Here is a 21,165-nt window from a genome sequence, read left to right as displayed (position 1 = left end):
TGTTCTTATTTTTGTAGTATTATCCACTTCAATAATTTCATCCCTGTTTATAAAGAAAATTTTCTGCTAGAGATAGTATTTCTCTGTAGGTTGAGGGAAAAATTGCCTGTATTTTAAGCATCATAAAGTATTGAAACATAAATATTTATATACATAAATTACTTAGGAGGGTAAAATACGTTGTAAGTGCACTCAATGCAGGTTATTAAGAAATATAGGGAATGCACACAAAGTAAGAAAGGTCAAAAGATGTAACTAGTTATTTGAGATAGTTATTGGCTGGATGGCATTTGGAAGGGGACAAAAGAGATGCATAATTTAAAAAACTTGTCAGAATAGTCTGAGATCTTAGAAGGTGTCAAGTACCTTTGTGTGGGGAAAAGCTAGTCTCACAGGACCACTTAGGAATTCAAATGCAACCTCAATTCCACAGAGTTTTTAGGCTAGCCTTAGCTACATGAGACTCTATTTTAAAAAGTAATGTGTGATTGAGGAGATTATAACCTGAGCATTCAGAAGACTAAAGTAGGAGCTTCAATGTCCAGTGCATACCTGAGATACGGAAGTAGGTTGACCATCTACTTACTGGTATCTAGGATTACAGCATATTGTTCTTAGTTTGCTCATGATATGTTTGTTTATATATATACACACACACATACATACATATATATACACACACACACACATATGTACATATGTGTGTGTGTGTGTTCAAAAGTAAGTCCACTTTTCCTGTTGATTTTCATGAAAAGAGTAGTTGACTATTCCCTTTCATTTACACAACTATGTTTTGGTTTGGGTTTGGTTTTTATGTTTTTGTTTTAAAACAGGAACATGAATCAGAAGGTGGAAGAACTCCTTTAATGAAAGCTGCAAGAGCTGGACATGTTTGCACAGTTCAGTTCTTAATTAGCAAAGGTAAGCTTATGTAGAGGGAGGGATTCTTTGTGAAGTGTCCATCTGTGTGTATGCTAAGGCGTATTGACATTGGAAGGCTAAAGAACATTTTGTGGATACTATATCTCATGGAGAAGGGATGCTCTTAACATTAATAATAAACTTCTCATAATATGTAATAGTTGTGAACTACCGTAATACCAAATAGCCCCTCTTTTTGGAAAACGGTTTCAGAGATGTGTGTAGCTTTTGTCTCCTTGAACTTACCTCTATAGACCAAGCCCTTGAACTCTCTAGCTTATGTGCTCTTTCCTGGGGGAAGCATTACTACATCTTTTTATTTCTTGTGAGTTTCTATGTATTTAGCCCATAGAAGACCATGTTCACATTTTTTAAAATACAATTTTATTTTTATTATGTATTAAAATTACATGTACATGTGGCTTTGTCTGTGGTTTATGTTCATGAGTGTAGTGCCCACAGGAAGAAGAGGGCATGAGGTACAGGTGAGCAGCCTGGTGTGGGTGCTGGGAAGAGTTCCCAGAAGAGTTTCAAGTACTCTTAACCATTGAGTGAGCCATTTTTTCTGTCCCTGTATTTTACTTTTTTAATATGGTAATTGCCTTTGGTATAATACAACCTTGTATTATTTTTACTTGCCCGTATTAAAACATTTATGAGAGAAATGTATCATTTTCATGAGATTTGTTTCAGAATAATTCTGTATAGGCAAGAAAAAAAAAGTTTTTGAAACACAAGAGGCTGTTTATAATCAATGAAACTGGGTAATGAGTGCATGAGGCTTCATTGCACCATTTTCTTTAGTCTTTATGATTATTTCCTTTTCACAATCTTCATCCAGTAAAATGAGTCAGTGGATATCAGGGGGGGAAAGGTATTTCCTGCTTAGCCAGTTGACCTGTATTTCCTGCTTAGCCAGTTGACCTGAGTTGCACACCATGCCACATGTACACTCTTATATATATGCTTGCATATGTATAGCATAAGCATAAACACTAAATAATCTTACCTGTTGGTGCTGAAAAACTGAATTAGTGGTTAAGAGTACTTGCAGTTAAGTTCCCAGCACCCACATCAGGTAGCTCACAACCCATTGTAGCTCCAGTGGGTCCCAATGTCCTCTGGCCTCCAAGGGCATCTGTAAGCACATGGGGCACATATTCCTACAGAGGCATATACATACATATAAATTGAAAAGGAATAAAACTTAACAATTTTTTTTTACCTTTCTACTATTTTTTTTTTTTTTTAGGAGCAAATGTGAATCGAACCACAGCTAATAATGACCATACTGTACTGTCCCTGGCTTGTGCAGGAGGTCATTTGGCAGTGGTGGAACTACTTTTGGCTCATGGGGCAGACCCTACTCACCGTTTAAAAGTAGGTAACTCAAGTGTTTTTAGGCAGCATCATGAATACTTCTTCATCTTAAACATCATAAAATTATCATATATAAGTTGTTCCTGTAATGACATTCTTGAGCATTGAGTTATCTGGTGTTAATAGAAAGAATAAGTGTTCTGTATTAGATATTTAAGTTCAGTGTATCTGAGACCTAATAGCTTTCTTCTATGTGCTTATTTCACTTCTGTGTTCATTCTTTTAGGATGGCTCAACCATGTTGATAGAAGCAGCCAAAGGTGGCCATACAAGTGTTGTTTGCTATCTTTTAGACTATCCTAATAATCTACTTGCAGCCCCTCCACCAGACGTCACTCAGCTAACTCCCCCATCCCACGATTTAAATAGGGTAAGGTTCAAAACTAAAGCATCTCATATTTCCTTTAGCATTTAAATAATTTTCATTTAAACTCTACTTTTTTTTTTAAGTTCTCTGTATAATTATGTTAAGGCAAATGTATATTTGGTATAACATTTTCTTTTGGGGTTGATGTTTTCTTTTTTTAATAGATCAGGAACACTGAATTCATAGTCACTTTTTAAAAATCAAAGAATGTTAAGGAAAGTATTTTGTAAATATGTCCTTGTCTGAAATGGCATATTAAATATGCTTGACAGCTCTGTGATTTATTGGTATGATAATGGATTGCATACTAAAGAATGACTATGGTCATTTTTCCTTAGGCACCTCGAGTACCAGTTCAAGCACTGCCCATGGTTGTCCCACCTCAGGAGCCTGACAAACCACCTGCCAATGTTGCTGCTACTCTTCCCGTTAGGAATAAAGGTCAGTTATACTTCTAAAGACTATTTCTTACATGTCCATGTGAAAATAAAAGAAAAATCAGCCCTTACTCTTCACCAACAATACAGTTACTAAGTTGGAATCAGTAATGTTTTTCAGGTGAAAGTAAGAAAACAAAAACTAGCCCTTCAAAATTATTTTCACCAACGAGGAAATTTCTAAGTTGGTATCATTAATGGTTTTTTGTTTGTTGTTTGTTTTAAACCAATGAGAAAAAACAAGTTTCTGGGAGGGAAAAATAGGTGCTAAGAGAGACTCAGAAGAGGTTCAGATGGCTCTTTTTGATGGAATTCTGACTATTAACTAAAACCTAACTCTTTGTAGTGACATGAGACAATAAAGATTAAGAAGTTGGATGGATCAAATATTAAAATTCAATTTAAAGAACTGGTTTAACATAGATTTATATCTTGGATACTTTTTCCTCAGCTAATATTCAAAGATATGTGAGATACATCCATTATATCTTAGAATTCCAAGGTCTATTTTTTTGACTTGTGTATGTCATACCATGCCTGTTCTTAAGTCTATTCCCAACTACCAGTTTTCCTTTTGAAAAGTTTTACATGAAGAAACTGATTTTTTTTATTATTATTATTATTTTTGTTTTTTTTTTTTTATTTTTATTTTTATTTTTTTGCATCTTGGTTTTGGCTACCTGTATTCTTTTACCAACAAGTATGCTACATACTCCCAGCAGCTCTTTTCGGTCACTACCACCAGCCTGTTGTCTTGGCATTCTTTTCGGTTGGTTCTAAACCTGTTAGCCAGGCCAGTCTGTTTTCCTGGCTGTCAGATAATAACAAAGAATGGCATAGTCCAGCATCTTTTCTTCCAGGGCAACTAAATCCCAGTTCTCTACTGGCTAGGTAGCTGTGTGAATATGTGAATTTCTATCTCTTTCCTTTGTCAGTCTTAAAGATGGTAGGTCCCAGTGATGACATATATTTTAGCTGGATTTTAATTTCTTGGTACATCTCAGTGGTTTGGGCTCTCTTTGTGTGTATGTGTGTGTGTTTATAAAAGGCGCAGATGTTTTATTAAGTGTGGAAAATCATGTTTCTGCTCTTACGATGAGTTTTTACATTCTGACCATATGAAATACTACACGTAGCCTTAGACTTGAGGTGAACTGCACCACTTAGGTGTCACAGCTTACATCCCTCTATTGTCTAATTTTAGCCTCGTGGCATTTATAAAATTCTGAACTTTACTTCCAGATGTTACTCTATGTACATAAAATACATACATTCTATATTTATGATAGAGAAGGTGGACTTGTGTTTAACTCCCTAAAAGTACATTTCACCTTCATGGGTAGGATAGCTTGGTGCATAACTGTTGGCACTAACCCTCCCAACAGTAACTCTGTAATGAGGTTGCCATTCATGTGCACTTCTGAGGGGGTTTCTTTTTCACACAGCTGCTTCTAAACAAAAGTCCAACAGCCATTTGCCAGCAAACAGCCAGGATGTACAGGGTTACATCACCAATCAGTCTCCAGAGAGCATTGTAGAAGAGGCTCAGGGAAAGTTAACAGAACTGGAACAGAGGATAAAAGAAGCCATAGAAAAAAATGCACAGCTGCAGTCCTTGGAGCTGGCTCATGCTGACCAACTCACCAAGGAGAAGATCGAGGAGCTGAACAAAACGAGGGAGGAACAAATTCAGAAGAAACAAAAGATTCTGGAGGAACTACAGAAAGTAGAGCGAGAGCTACAACTGAAAACTCAGCAGCAGCTTAAAAAACAGTATCTAGAAGTAAAAGCTCAACGAATTCAGCTTCAGCAGCAACAGCAACAGTCTTGCCAGCATCTGGGACTACTTACTTCTGTTGGGGTTGGAGAGCAGCTTTCCGAGGGAGACTATGCACGGTTACAGCAAGTGGATCCTGTTTTGCTTAAAGATGAACCCCAGCAGACTGCTCAGATGGGTTTTGCACCAATCCAGCCTCTGGCGATGCCTCAAGCTTTGCCTCTGGCAGCGGGTCCCTTGCCTCCAGGGTCCATCGCAAATCTTACAGAACTTCAAGGAGTGATAGTTGGACAGCCAGTACTGGGCCAAGCACAGTTGGCAGGGCTGGGGCAAGGAATTCTCACTGAAACACAACAAGGGTTAATGGTAGCCAGCCCTGCTCAGACCCTCAATGACACGCTGGATGACATCATGGCAGGTGGGTTTATATTGTTATGAGCAGGTATCAAATATGATTTGCTTAAGGCGAGTAAGAGTGTGCCAGCATTTTTTTCTTTTTTTTTCTTTTTTTTTCTTTTTTTTCTTTTTTCCTTCTTTTTTTTTTTTTAAACCATTACTCAACTTGAGAACTATTTTTGGACTCTTGACCCATTATGTCTTAGAAAAACTACATTAAATAGTTCTCAGATGGCTACAGGTCAAATTAAAGATTAGTTCACATACTATAAATGAATGAATCAGTTTTACTCAGTTGCCTGGGAATCTGTTTTTCAGTAGTGGGTTGAGTCTTGGTTTTTACTTTTGGTTTTGTTTTTCCACTTTAAGTTAAATCATTGAGGTTGGGTTTTGGCATTTTTGCTTCTGTATTCACACCAATTAAAGGGAAATTGATAGAAGGTGAGGTAGTAGGAAGTCTGTTTGTGGTTGAAAAAAAAAGTCAAAACTTATATACTAATGTACCAAGCTTCATGGTGGCTATTTAAAAACAAGCAAACAACAATCAAAACAAACACTTTGACAACATTAATAAAATATCAACCAAGTAGAGTCTGATTCTACTGTATGTCAGTAATTTTTATCCCCTGTGAATGTTAATGTATAGTCTGTTTCTGACTGTATTATGGGAAGACGTATTCCCTAACAGGATGGTAAATGACATGTTTTTAAATGTGTAGCCAGTGAGGTTTTATTCTATTTTAACAAGGACTGCAACTTAAGAATAGTGTCAATACTGCTTATTTGGGACTAATTTTGTAAATTATTTAACAGAGTAGAATAAGATTTTATAGGATTATAGGTCATAAGAATACTCTGTTAACTGAAATAATGTTTCTTCATCAGAAAGGAGACTTGCTAAAGAAGGGAGGAATAAATAGTAAATAGTTGTTGAATTTTGATAAGTTTCTTATTATCTTCCTAGTTTTAAAAATTCATTTGTTTTTACTTTGACTGTTTAGTATTTCTGCTCTTAAAACTCTGAGAAACATGATGGAGTCATATATTAATATAATGTTTATTTCTTGAAAGACAATATGCTGTGTGGTGTTAGATGCTTAGATTGAGGTAACATTAAGAAACAGAAAAACAAGTAATGAAGATTTTGCATTTCAAAAACTTATAGTTTACTAGTCCTTTTTTAAATTTTCTTAGTAATATGTAGTATGAAAATCTCTGTTAATCTTAAGAGTAAAATAAACTACACCAGAAAGATTGCTAGTAGTGACTAATAATAAGAATTGTAACAATCTTAATACTCATGAGTATAAAATTTTCAAAAACTTAAAGCCCTGTTAATCATCTCTAACTAGTTATGATTAGATATCTAATAAATTTTAAAGTCTTTAACATTGCATGACAGTGCATAATATAGCTTTAAATCCAAAATTGATACTGTGTCCATTAAGTTAGATTGTAATTCTTCATTATCTCAGGTTATCAAAGGATTTTAGAGTTAAGTGTTATTTGTTGATGAAATGAAGACTTGGTCGTTCTATACCAATGACTGTTGGAAACTGGTTTTTTAATGTGTTATCAGAGTTTACCTGATGTACATGGGCATAGTTGTCAACAATTGCTGTTGTAAAATTTTTAATTCTGATGATAATTATCAGATGTTTGTAAAGCAGCATTTTCTATTGATTCACTTATTTCCAAGATTTCTGTCTGTGTGTTCAAAATTTTTCCTTTATAAAAGTTTTTTTTTTTTTTTCCTTCAATGAACATAAGATTTTAGGGTCATGGCAAATTTACTATTTTCTAAAAAGGCTACTGTTGTATCATGCTCTTCTTTCTGTGTGGATAAAGAGAAGTGCCTAGCAGAGAAAGAGCAGAATTAAAGATAATCTTACTGTCTGCCTGAAGATCATTCCTACCTAGTATCTCATTCATATTCACATGCTGTGCACATAAATGTGTGCACTTTTACACACCCTTTTCTCTGTATTCTCCTTGTTTGAACAATTTCTGATCACACTTGTCCCTTCAGTTGACTAAGGATCATTTTCATGTCTTATGTTGGGCTTCTTGTGTACTGCAGCCTCATTTGGTCTCCCCCACATCCTTAGGTCTCATTTGTTAGGTTTCTCATAGGAATCTCTCCTTTCTTCCTGGTACTTAGCTGGCTATGTCTTCAACCTTCCTTATTCTCCATAGTCACCAAGTCAAAACTGGATACTTGTTTAACTTCCCATAAACCGTGCTTTGTTTTGTCTATATACTTTTCCAATCCTGCTTTTAACTTTTTAAACATGTGGTTTCTTGTTCTCTAAATTGAATTTTAAAATGTAAAGAAAACGGAAAAAAAAAATTAATACTAGAGTTCCTTTAGCTATTAAGATGTTTAAAGCTTTTTTTCCTTTTATCTATGTAGTACATGGTGGAATGGTGAGCAGTTACTGTTTCTTGATAAAGCAGTTTCTAAGACACTCCAAAAGGAATGAGGGCTTTTTTTCTTGGCAACTTTAGATGAGAAAATCAAAAGGACTAATTTAAAACATTAAAAAAGTAGTTTTATTATGTTCTTTAAAATGCATTATTCCAGTTGGAATGTGGATTAATTTGCCAATCTTTTAACCCATTTAAAAATCATGGAATGAAACATTAGTGAGGACGAAGGGTGTAGCTCAGCTGGTAGAGAGCTTGTATATAGCATCCGTATATACCCTGAGTTTGAGCCCCAGCACTCAAGACAACTAGTTGTAGTGGTGCAGTTCTATAATCCTGGTACATGGGAGGTGGAGGCAGCAATTATGGAAATTCAAGGTCATTTTTAGTTGTTTCTTTTTTTGAAAGCTTATCCAAAAGAAATATGTATTCTATCTTAATTTTATATGATTTTATATGATTTTGAAATTTATGTATAGGTTAAAAAATTTCAATGAAGTTATTTAATCCTTAAGTCTGTGTGGTGGCTCATGCCTGTAATCTTAGCAATCTTGAGGTAGATTCAGATCAGTAATTGCAAGATTGACAATAAATAAGACAATATTGAACAGTTTCAGAGTCGTTAGATAATCAGTAGTCCATGCCCCTTTCTCTTGGTCTGATTTCTTACTGATTAAAGTGTTATGTTTGGTTTTTTGTTCTTTGTTTTTCTGTTGACCTTTAAGTGAACTAAAAATGTACAATTATAGAGTGTGTGAGTGTTGCTACAATGTACGGTGTATGTTGTGCCTGACCTAAGGATTTTGTGTAAAGTAGACTTCTTAATGGATAGTCACGTTTATAACTGTTCAAAGATCAATTTCAGTATTTATTCGTGACAAGATAAGTTCTTTTTGCTTGGTTTCAGATTCAGCTGTGAATCATAATTGTTTTCTGTCTGTAGCCGACAATACTTGGGAAACACATCTACACTCTATTCAGAGATTACTGTCCAAACTTAATATTCATGTAGCACAATTCTTACTTTGGTTGAAGAGAAGATGTTCACACATTGACTTCAGAATTGAGTCATCTTGAGAATAAAATCCCTTAAGCCAATTTTCAGTCTATCCTATGCTTCTTTCTTTAGCATCTCCCCACCTCGAGTACAGATCTAACTAGCCATTATTTAAATTATATGGTGGGTGAAATAATATCACAGCAGATTTCCTACATAGAAACATCAGAGCCCATACTGGGAGAATGATTGTGTAAAATATATTTCTAGCCTAATCTTAATTTTGTCCTGTCAGTGTGATTGATAGATTGATTGTGAGACACTATTCCTCTCAGAATAATTCTTAATGTGAGAAGATCTATGTCTGTGTGAGGATCAAACTTTTATATTTGAGAAAACTGTCATACCAGAATTTAAAAGTTATTATTGCCCTGTTGTGGTTAGTATATGTGGTGTTTTGGATAGTCTTACTTTGAGGATCTTCCATCCCAAAAGTGAAGTAACTTTTCTTTGCTCTAAAATAATAAGGTATGAAGTTGACAAGTTTAAAAAAAAAAAAAAAAAGCCCACCTTTCCCCTTCCATTCTATCATTTATTCCTTTTCTATGTAATTTTAGTATATAAAATTTTTGTTTCAGGATTATTTTGAATTACTATTTTTTGGTTACTTTAATTAAAAGAGAATTTGTCTTTCAGGTGGATTTTATGGGAAGTGGATTACTCAATATACATTCTAATTTGGGGCTCTCCTCCAATCAAAAATCATCAGAAAATTAGTTATTAATATTATAATAACATCTTAGAGACAGTTTATTTCAAAAACTCTTTAATACGTTTAAATATATCTTTCTAACAGTGTTTCCTCCTTATTAAGTGCAGTTATTTTGTTCAACAGCAGTCAGTGGAAGAGCATCTGCAATGTCAAACACTCCTACCCACAGTATCGCTGCTTCTGTTTCCCAACCTCAGACTCCAACTCCAAGTCCCATCATCTCTCCTTCAGCCATGCTACCTATCTACCCTGCCATTGATATTGATGCACAGGTAAGCTCCACATGTAGGAGAGATGGTTTCACTGGAATTATGCTGCCTTTAGTGATCTTACACATTTAAGACTACACTGTCAGAGACTCCAGATACAACTAAATATTAAAACCCATTCTTTTAAAAGCCATCCAGCCAGACATGGTGGCTCACACCTAATCCTAGCATTTAGAGGGATAAATCACTCTTGCATGAGTTCAGGGCGAGCCTGGACCTTCATAGTTAGTGCCAGGTCTGGCTGAGCTAAAAATATAATTTATTTTTAAAAGACTAGAATATAAAAGAAGTAACTTATGCAAGATTAAAATGAAACCAGAACTGTGATCTCAGCCTTTGGGAAATTGGGTAGAGAGGATCAAGAGTTCAAGGTGATCCTTAGTTGTGTAGTGGTTGAAGCTAGTCTGGGTTGCATCATACCCTGTCTCAATAGAACAAATGTTAGGATTGGTGTATCCGATGGATTGTTTATAAAAGAAAATGCTGCAGCTAAAACTGCATCAGTGGAGGAGTACTTAAAGTCCGGCTTCAGTCTCTAGCCTCAACCAAAGGGGATTGTGTAACTTCATCAACTTTGTTTCTGTATATTCTAAAGTCTTAGTTGTATTATTTAACTTTTTTTCCCCTTGAGACAGAGTGTCTGTGTAGCCTAGGCTGTCTGCCAGCAATCCTCCGGAAGCCTCCTGAGTGCTAGGATTTGTCATGAATCACCACATTTTATATCACTTTAAAAAATTAGGATGGAATTACATATGGTATGTGAGGAAATATGTAGTGAGTTTATGCAATTTTAACTGATAGCAGATTCTATTGTGGGGATAGAAAGACTGCTTTAGATTATCTGATGTACACCATTGCACTCAGTAAGCTGTATCCATGCTGCTTAGTCTCTTTTAAAACTACAAAAACCATGTGCATTTATATTTATTATTGATCAAATAGTATAATTCAGTAAAACTTGGCATTGAATATGCAGTATTTCCCTTGTCCTTTTGATCTTGAGACTATTGCATTTAATGATAAGTATGTACTGATTTCTAGGGGACCAAGAAACTGTGTAGGGGTCCTTAATGTAAAGTTAAGTTCTTGTTTTCCAAACATTTTCAAATAAAATGAGCCCAAAACTGTGCCCAAGCACAACTATGATTTTACTGAATATTAAGTTATTAATGATGAAATTATTTTACTCATACTGCTTAACCAACAGCCATATAAATTAACTGAGAATTTACAGAAATTAAAATGTACTTTTGTTTATATATAAAGATTTGACTGCCTGCTACCAGGCAGTGGTTGGTAGTAGCACACACCTTTAGTCCAAGCACTCACAGATATCTGAGTCTAAGGACAGCTAGGTCTACAGAGTGAGTTCCAGGACAGCCAAGGCTAAAATAGAAACCCTGTCTGGAGAATTGAAAACAAATAAAAAGTGATCTGACTGTGGATCCTTAAAATATCCATGTTTGGGAACCTGAGCTCAGCAGTTAGGATTACCTGTTGCTCTTACAGGGGTCCCACTGTTTGGTTTCCAACATCTACATGGCTGGTTCACAGCCATCCTTAACTCAAGTTCCTGGTGATCCTGTTCCCTCTTCAGGCCTCTAAAGGTACCAGGCAGTCATGTGACGCACATAAATGTAGGCAAAACACACATAGAATACATAAATCTGAAACAGATAGATGAATAAATAAGTTGTTTTGTAAATATCTGTCTGGTTTCTACATTGGCTTTTAAAGACTTGTTGCATTTTTTGCCTAACATGACTTAAGTTTGCTATTTGTGCTTATCTAGATATAGAAGCATCTTTGCACATTAGAAGACAAATAGAAGCCGGGTGGCGCACACCTTTAATCCCAGCACTTGGGAGGCAGAGGCAGGCGGATTTCTGAGTTCAAGGCCAGCCTGGTCTACATCGGAGTGAAGTCCAGGACAGCCAGGGCTACACAGAGAAACCCTGTCTCAAAAAACCAAAAAAAAAAAAAAAAAAAGACAAATAGAACAGATAAAAGAACAGATAAAATGATAATTATCACACTTCTTCCTGATTTAGTTATTGAAGTCGATTTAAAATTTTTGCTTCTGTGTCAAGGAGGCAATGAAAGTGTTAAATTCTTTTTGTAAAAAAATATAATCTCTAAAAATATTTAATACTAGAATAAAAATTCCATCAACTCTGATGTTAATAGTTTGATTTGTATGATGAAGCTGTGCTGGAACACACAAATGAAATACTGAATACTACCAGACTGAAGAGCTACTATGAGAGATTGAACACTCTTAAATGGAATAAAAGTCCTTTTTTCTGTTAATTAATACTATTCAGAAGTACTCAGAAGTAGAGTTCCTGAACTTGATCCCTAGCACAAACTGGGAAAAAGGTTTATGAAGTTGTGAATAAAATTTGGAGGTTAAACTTCAGTAACCTTGAACTGATTATTTCTTATTTGTATGAAATCTGATTGACTCTTGTACCATGAAGGTGTAAGAAAGCACTAGTTGTTTTGCTTGTGGTCTGTGAGCAAATGTGTTAGCCTCTTTGCTATCACATGTGCATTACATATGCCTGAACTTCTTGTCTTTATTCTTAAACTGCTATGGACTTTTCTCAAGTTAGAAGTAATATGAGAAAAATTAATTTAAAAACTATATCCATTATTTCCATCCATTAATATCTCTTCAGAGGTTTATATGTGGGTTAGGAATATGGCACAGTTGGTAGAATACTGCCTAGCATGCAAAGAATCCTATGTTTCACACCCCAGCACCGTATTAAACCTGTTATGATGATATATACCTCTAATTCCAGCACACAGGTTGAATCAGGAAAATCAAAAGTTCAATGTCATCAATTGATACAGAGCCTGTTTGAGGCTAGCCTGAGTTACATAAACTATTATGTTTAACTTCTTAATGTCAAGTCTAACAGTTTTAGCTGAATGTGAATTATAGTTGGGTATAATAGCTCATGCCTATGATCCTTAGACTGTGAAGGGTGAGGATTATCTCAAGTTGTAGGTCAGTCTAGAGTTCAGAATGTTGTGGACTCAGTGTTTCCTCCCCCAGCTCCTAAAGAAGTAAAACACAACTATAAAGTATGTGACATTGTCTTTTACTTCAATTGCCTAAATGTTATTTAGAGATGCTTTTTTTTTTTTTTTTTCCGATTACTCCCAATTTTGTAATCTAGAGAAGAGTTTTTGTTGGAGTGATATAAATACCTGAGGAGGTGAGGTAGGCATTTACTGTGCAGTAAGGCCTTCTACTATGTTCTGGGAAGTCTGAGGTAGGGGAATTGGGAGTTGGAAGCTAACTAGCCTAGCATGTATTAATAAGACGCCGTCTCAAACCAAAACACAAAAGCAGTTTCATTTAAAATTGTAGCTTGTATCAGTTGGAGAGAGTGTCTGAGTTCAAGAATACTTGCTGTTCTTGCAGAGTACCTATGTTGCAGAGTACCTATCACCCATGTGGTACCTCAAGCCTGCCTCCAACTCAGGTTCTAGAACTTGTACCCTTTTCTAGCCTCTTCAGCACACAAAATAGGGAGGTCCTGAGGGCAGCCTATATTCATCATAATGATACAGTCTCAAAGAAAAATGACATGCATTCTGTCCCTGATTCATATGAATTGTTCTTAGAAATGCAGTTCATTAAAATTAAGTTCAAATTTACTGATTTTTCTCATTTATTTGATACTTAAAATGTTAGTTTAGTTAAACTTGCACATAATTTGACTGTATCAGAGGATGACATATTTGAAATTGTGAAGATTTTCTTTTTTGCAGGTATTTAAAAAATACTTAGCTTTCAGTCCTTTCTGGTTTTAAAATCTAATTAGTTTAGGAATAATAAGTTTGCTTCCTATACTAGATTTTTTTTAACCTGTATACTATTTGGCTTATTGAAGGTTTCATTTTTCTACAATACTCTCATGTTTTGTGCTCCTTTGAATTAAGTCGTTTGTATGGTTGTATTACCTAGTCATGTAAATAATTTATAAAGGTGCTTGTCTGCTTTATTGTTTCTGAGAGTTTCTCACTGTGTATCATTGGTTGTCCTAGAACTTAACTACTGTGTAGATCAGGCTGGCCTCCAACTCAAACATTCATCAACCAGTACCCATCCTGAGTCTTTGAGAGCTACTACCATGCCTGGTTTTTATACATGCGTGCACACAGAGACACACAATGTTGTTTTTCTTCCTTTCCTTCCTTTCTTTTTCCCATGTTTGAGATTTTGCCTTTGGTACTTGATGAAGTAATAAAGTAACTGTTTGGCCAGTATGTGATAAGTCCATAAAAGATTCTTTCTGTACTTTCTTTTCCTCTCAGACACTTTTTCTTTCTGTGCTTATATTCCAGTTTTTATTAATGTATTATAAAAGCAAGGTGATGTCAGTTTGAAATTGTTCAATTGTTTGTGGGATAGAAGCAATCTTTCAGAACTTTAAAGTTTTTATGTTATCTCCAAACATTAGTTTTTTTAAGTTATTAATGAAAAAAATAAAGTGGAGTGTGCCTCTTCCTCCTTGTAAATAACTTCAGTTCCCTAAAGAATTTGACAACTCTCCTTACTCAGCTTTTAATTTTTTTTTTGATTTCTCAAAATAATAAATAGCTTTTACTTAAATTAGTTACATTACTCTGTACAGTCATTGACAAGATTCTATGGAATCCTATGTTTACATTATAAACCTAACATGAAACAAGAGCACTTGGGGGAAATGATGCTTTACATTAATATCAGCTAAATACATGTTTTATGATAATACATGTTTCATTGATCACCTAAATTTTTTTCATTCTTGTCTTTTTTATATTTTGTATATTTTTTTGCATTTAAGTGAAACATTGCTATTATAAATTACTCTTTGGTTTCCAGAAGAATTTTTACAACAAATAACCTAAACCTGTCTGTAGATTGCACATAATGGAGAAAGTGGGTAGGACAGGACAGATATTTTTAGCAGTCTCAGAATACTTTTGGATCTTCTTTGTGATACAGTTTGCTATATAATAGAATGTCCTTCTTGGTCTTTAAAAGCCCATCTTTAGTAGTTACAGTTTAATGTAGCCATTAGAAAGTTGTTTTATCAGAGTTTCTGTTTCCTTTTCTCTGAAATAAGGCACAGTTTCTTTTCTTTCTTTTTTTCTTTTTTTTTTTTTAAATATCAAACGTAAAATGAAGAGCATATACTGAAACACAGAACTGTTACTCATTGAAGTTTCATGTCCTTCTCCATTGTTGTAGTTGGTGCATCTCTCCTTTGTGGCCATCCTGATCTCTGCAGTCAGTGGCTTTGTCTCTGCCAGCTCTTCTGCAGAGCAGCTACTGCGGCTCCCTCTCCATCACTGACTAGTAGGCTTTTTCTCATTTCTTGACTCTTTATCAGTTATACTTTTTGTCTTGTTTTTAGTTTTTTGTAATGGAATTTGACATTTACAGTTATTGGGAGGGTATGGCTTCTTACATTATGTAAATATTAGAAGAACATAAATACTATATAAATCTGTATTAGTAAGTCTTTGGATGTGACTTTTTACAGCTGTTTCATTGAACATTCCATTGATGTTTCCTAGAATGGAAACAGCATAAGTTCCTCAGCTTTTTAAGAGTTTCATGGGCACCAAGTCTTTAATTCCAGTGTTTAGGAGGCATGCACAGGTAGATCTCTGAAATCAAGGCTATCTTGGACTATATAGTGAGAGCCTCTCAAAAACAAGCAAAACAAAGACAATTTTTTTAAAGCATCTGTGGATGGATAAAGCAAACAGTATGGTACAAGAATATAGACATGTCATCCAAGAGGAAATGGAGCTAGCCTGACACAGTTGGATATGACTGTGATTCTATTCTTACTGGGTTCGGGTGGGATTGTGAGTTCCCAGGCCAGCCTCAGTTTCCCCAAAGAAAATCCACCATAATACATTGGCAGGCAGAGGCAGGCAGATCTCTGTAAGTTCAAAGCCAGCCAGTCTACATAGAGAGCTCCAGGAGAGGACTACACAGAGAGACCCTGTCTCAAAGACATACACACACGAATTAGAAAGCATAGAGTGAGTTTATTACATGAGAATTGTTTTCGTATCAAAAGACCTCATTACAGAGGCTTCTCCTACCCTGTCATACTTCTCAATTTTGTACATGGATTTCTTTTGGAAATACTTTTTTTTTTTTAAGAGTTATTTATTTATTATATATGAGTACACTGTAGCTGTCTTCAGACACATCAGAAGAGGACATCAGATCTCATTACAGATGGTTGTGAGCCACCATGTGGTTGCTGGGATTTGAACTCAGGACCTCTGGAAGTGCAGTCAGTGCTCTTAACCACTGAGCCATCTCTCCAGCCCGAAATACTTTTATTTATATTTAAATCCAACTACATAATGGCAAAAGTACATTCACATGTTCATTTTTCCAGACTACCTAAAACATTTTCCAATTAAGTTAAAAATACTTGCAAATCAAGGCAGGTAGCTTTCTGAATTTGAGGCCAACCTGGGTCACATAGAATATTCCAGGCCAGCCTGGAATCTATCGTGAGGCCCTATCTCAGAGGCCAGGTATGGTGACATTCACCTGTATTCCCAGCATTCATAAGTGAGTAAGATTCTGTCTCAGAAAGAAACAAAGAGTTATGAGTCTGTTAGTACTCCACTCGTCATGTTAGTCACACATTACTCCAGAGGTTCATAGCATGATTACAGTCTTCAGTTTTCAAAATACAGTATGTTTCACATGTTTTATTCCTTAAAGAATTTAGGGCCTTTATTTACAGTTCAGTTACTTGAAAACAATTGTTTTTTTAAGGCAGAGTTTCTCTGTGGAACTGGCTGTATAGACTGACTAGTCTAGTCTGGCTGTTTCTGCCTCCCAAGCACTGGGATTAAAGGCATGTGAAACCATGCTTGCTACATTCTTTAAATTTTAAGGCTTTTCAGCTTGGGTTTTTTTTTTGGGGGGGGGGTCAAAACAACTAACTTGTTCTCTGTACGGAGGATTCTGCATCCTGTATATTGTAAATTTTCTCTGCTCTAACTAGTAGGCCTCTATTTGTTTCCCATTCTCAATGTTACACCAGATCTTTTCTGCTGGTCTTTCTTTCCCTCTGATGGTTTCCTCATGGACACAGGCTAGTGAAAGTCACCTGACTTCATCAGAGGGACTCTCTACTGATCTTGAGTGCATGCTCTTTGTAGTCCTTTCCTCTTCAGACTCTCTTCTCAGCTAGACTCTGGCCACCTGCCATTTCTACATTTGCATTTATACATTTTTGTCCTACAGAATCTGCACTGTTCTGCATAGTTGAGATATGTATCTATATCTCAACTAGTTTGTTTGTATGCGAAGGTGTGTGTGAGTGTACATGTCTGTAAATCCTAACAGTAAAGAGGCAGAGGCTGAAGGAACAAATGGTACAAGTTGAAAGCCAGCCTGATGCTCCATCTCAAAAATTTAAACAGTGTTATTTAAAAATAGTAAAGTACAAAGTTTTAGTAGCATTTGTACTAGAAAGTCATTGAAGCTAGCATATGGAAAAGGCTTGTTATTTCAGCACTCCAGTGGTGATGGCAATGAAGAAGAGTTCAGGTCATCCTCAACTAAGACAGATCTGAGCTATGAAGCTCAGAACCATCACCCTCCAAAAAAGGAAAACAAACCATAGATTGTCTACTTACTGGCAAAAGAGTTGGTAGTAAGCCACATACCACCCAAATCCTTGATGTCTGCCTAGCTTGTTAGCAAGGAGGCCTGAGGCAGGATGATGGTGCGTTCCAGCCTGGCGTGGGCTACAGATTTTGATGTCCTGACATACTAGAGTGGTGCATATATCTCTGTGTTTATCATTAACTATGGATAGTTATTCAGATAAACTAAGCTGATGGCTTTCTTCTTTTTTTTTAACAGACAGAGAGTAATCATGATACTGCACTAACACTTGCCTGTGCTGGTGGCCATGAGGAACTGGTACAAACACTACTTGAGAGAGGAGCTAGTATTGAACACCGAGACAAGAAAGGTAGCCCTTATTTTTGTTAATTTTAGTTTTATAATATATATATAATGTTTAGTTTTATAATATATATAATGTTTGTAGAAAATATGTATTATCAACAGTTTATAGCCAAGTATTGGTACTTAGGTGTTTTGGAAAAGAGTTGTTACTGTTTCTTTGCTTAACATATAGTAAAAAGATCATTACCCCCCCACTCCCCCCCCCCCAGGTTTTACTCCACTCATCTTGGCTGCTACAGCTGGTCATGTTGGTGTTGTAGAGATATTGCTGGACAATGGTGCAGACATTGAAGCCCAGTCAGAAAGAACCAAGGACACACCACTATCCTTGGCTTGTTCTGGAGGCAGGCAGGAGGTAACTTTTCCCTTCAGTGTAACTTTTCTGTTTAGCAAATATGTACCCATCATATATTTGTTTTCCATAAAGGAAATATTTACCTGTTTGATTTATTGAAATCATTGTATATTTGTAGGAATATGGTTAATACAATATTCTGAGAAAAGTCATATATTGTATAAGGGATACAGGCAAAATATGCTAATTATACTGTCTTTTTGCATTTCACAACTCTGTAGTTTTAGATCCAGAAATTGCCATCATCTATGTAGTTTCCTGTTCAGCCTAAAACAGGGCTTGTTGAACAAGCCTGACGACTCTAGATCTCCAGGTGGGAGGGGAGAGAGACTTTCTGACATTTTTCCTTTGACCTTCTATCCAAAGGAGTAGGAAATATAGCAAAAATGGCACAAGTGTATGAAAAAGGTGAAGAAAACTTGAAAATTAGGAGCATGTGATAGCTTGTGTCTTTAATATTAGTACTCTGTAAGTAGAGGCAGGTGATAGCTTGTGTCTTTAATATCAGTACTCTGTGTACGTAGAGGCAGGTGATCTCAGACTTATGGAGCAACTTCATGGAGAGAGAGCTCCAGTCCACCCATGGAGACGGAGCCTGTAAAAAAGCCAACAAAACCAAAAACTTCTGTGAAGAGACTACAACAACTCTTATGAAGTTTTATGAATTGCAGTCTACCGTAAAAGAGTTTCAGAGATTTAGTCCATTATGGTCATGGCAGAGACTATGGCAGCATTCAAAGATGGAGGACTCATTTCTGTAGCTTCTGAAACTTCAGAGCCTACCCTGAGTGACACCCAGGAGCACCACTCTCTTATGACCAGACATTCAGTGTGCCAGCCTACGGGGCCGTTGCTATTCAGACCTCCAAAGTAGATTCCTGTCAATTCCAGATAAAAATAATTTTAAATTATTTTAAATTCTAGATAAAAATTTTGCCCTTAAATACTTTTAAAATACGTAATCATGATTTACCTTGAAATGTAATGGCAGAAAATTTTGCAGTTAAATCTCTTATAAATCCTAATCATGATTTAGCTTTAAATACTATTTCTTTCACATTTTGACAAATATTTTAGTTTTGAATCAAAGAAATGTAAATTAATTTTCTTGGTTTAAAAACAAGACATACTTTTATGCATTATATATAACAAAAGTAAAACAGGTGGGCTAGAGGTAAACTTATTAGTAAACATGATTGACTAGCATATTTAAGGCATTGGGTTTCATCCTTAATATACCTCAAAACATAACCAAGCCAAGAAAGCTTACAATTTTTCTTTGTGGTGGAAAAGTCTGCCACATAAACACATTGTTTTCATTTGATATCACTAGATAGGTATTTTGAAATAATCATTATGACCCCAAAACATTGAATGCTGTTGCCTTTACATGATGAGATTTAGAAAAAAAATTGCACACATTTATTTTTACTTTATTATGTGATAGGTACTGTAGAACACTGAATATTTAAAACAGATGTGATGCATGCCTGTTATTGGCTCATGCTTGTAACCTCTGGACTTGGGAGGTGAAGGTAGAAGGATTGATGTAAGCTCGGCTTATATATAGTCATGGGTCATGGCTGTACAGTAAGACACTGCCATTAAAATAATGCAGAATAGGATGACAGATAGACCAGCATACAAAGTGACTTGCCACATCTGACTATTCGATTAGTAAATGTTAAAAGAAAAAAAAATGGAAAATGGCTCATTGTGTCAAAGTGCACAAGATAATCTGCCTCAGTAAGATGGAAACTGAGAACCAACTAATGAAAGTTGTCTTCTACCCTCTGCCACCTTCCATATGGGCCTGCATGACAAAATGAAAGCCACTTACTCTTGCTTGCTTTATATCTTTATCTAAATGAATAGGCTTTAAGAGAGATGTCTCTGAATGGCCAAAAAGCTCTTAATACTCAACATTTGGCTCTCAGAGAAAAGTGCACTTGTGAGACCCAGCAGTAGTATCAGCCATAATTCCTGCATTGTTGATGGAGTATTTTTAACTGCTCTTGGAATCATTCTGACAGCATCTTACAAAATTATATATCCAAGATAACTATTAATAGTTAAGATTTAGTGCTGTGCCCACAGGAATAATATAATAAGGTTATTTAGGTGGCCAATATATGGAAAACAATTTTGCTTAACAACAACAAAAACCACCTTACTGATTGTCATTAATCCCAGTGCTCGGGCCTGGGAGGCAGTCAGATCTTAGTCCATTATCAGCCTGGTTTGCATAGTAATAACCTGTGTACTGAAAGGAATAGTGGTTGAAAACTTTAAATTTTTTAATACACTCATGTGTATATAAAATAACTCTTGTGTAGTTTTTGTATAACTAGAGAAGTAACAAAAATAAAACTCTTGGGGTTTGAATCTTCTCTGAGCTTGCATTTCTGATTTTTTTTAACTTGAGAGCTCTCTATAAAGACTGTTGTTATCTGAGGTAAACATGAAAGAGTCAGAAAGACTCCTCTGAAATTATCATGTCTTTTGAAAGCATATTTCTTACCCTTTTCCCCCCTCCAGGTGGTGGAGTTGTTGTTAGCTCGAGGTGCAAATAAAGAACACAGGAATGTTTCTGATTACACACCTCTAAGCCTGGCTGCTTCTGGTGGCTATGTGAATATCATCAAAATACTGCTAAATGCAGGAGCTGAGATCAATTCAAGGCAAGCTTTATTCTTTGTCTATAGAGACTTCATTAAGAATATTGTGGTGGGCAGTGATGGCACACGCCTTTAATCCCAGCACTTGGGAGGCAGAGGCAGGCGGATTTCTGAGTTCGAGGCCAGCCTGGTCTACAGAGTGAGTTCCAGGACAGCCAGGGCTACACAGAGAAACCCTGTCTTGAAAAACCAAAAAAAAAAAATTGTGCTGTAAATATTTGTAGAATGCTGTTTTAGTGGTTTAAACACTTTTATAATTTGAAATAAAAATTTCAGATAGGTTTTATTTGAGTATTTAAAATGTTGACACAACTGAAAAATACAAACTGCTGTTTCTTAAGGTACTATAGGCAATATTATTCTGAGACA

General features: G+C 35.7%; 1 protein-coding gene across 8 annotated transcripts in view; it reads left to right on the top strand.

The window, feature by feature from the left end:
* Ankrd17 (ankyrin repeat domain 17) overlaps positions 1-21,165 on the top strand; it is a 137,724-nt gene that overhangs the window by 77,393 nt on the left and 39,166 nt on the right. For 4 of the 8 annotated variants that reach the window (XM_034509365.2, XM_034509363.2, XM_034509366.2 and 1 more), the window contains exons 11-19: positions 834-921; positions 2,174-2,301; positions 2,528-2,671; positions 3,007-3,109; positions 4,551-5,300; positions 9,598-9,746; positions 17,656-17,767; positions 17,973-18,118; positions 20,657-20,799. In XM_034509365.2, the coding sequence (XP_034365256.1) occupies positions 834-921; positions 2,174-2,301; positions 2,528-2,671; positions 3,007-3,109; positions 4,551-5,300; positions 9,598-9,746; positions 17,656-17,767; positions 17,973-18,118; positions 20,657-20,799 (1,763 nt within the window). The remainder of the gene's footprint in view (positions 1-833; positions 922-2,173; positions 2,302-2,527; positions 2,672-3,006; positions 3,110-4,550; positions 5,301-9,597; positions 9,747-17,655; positions 17,768-17,972; positions 18,119-20,656; positions 20,800-21,165) is intronic. The other 4 variants (XM_034509367.2, XM_034509369.2, XM_034509364.2 and 1 more) reach the window with 3 other exon arrangements.

Source organism: Arvicanthis niloticus, chromosome 7 (assembly GCF_011762505.2).
Source record: "Arvicanthis niloticus isolate mArvNil1 chromosome 7, mArvNil1.pat.X, whole genome shotgun sequence".
NCBI lineage: Eukaryota > Metazoa > Chordata > Mammalia > Rodentia > Muridae > Arvicanthis > Arvicanthis niloticus.
This window is presented reverse-complemented; position numbering and strand designations above follow the sequence as displayed.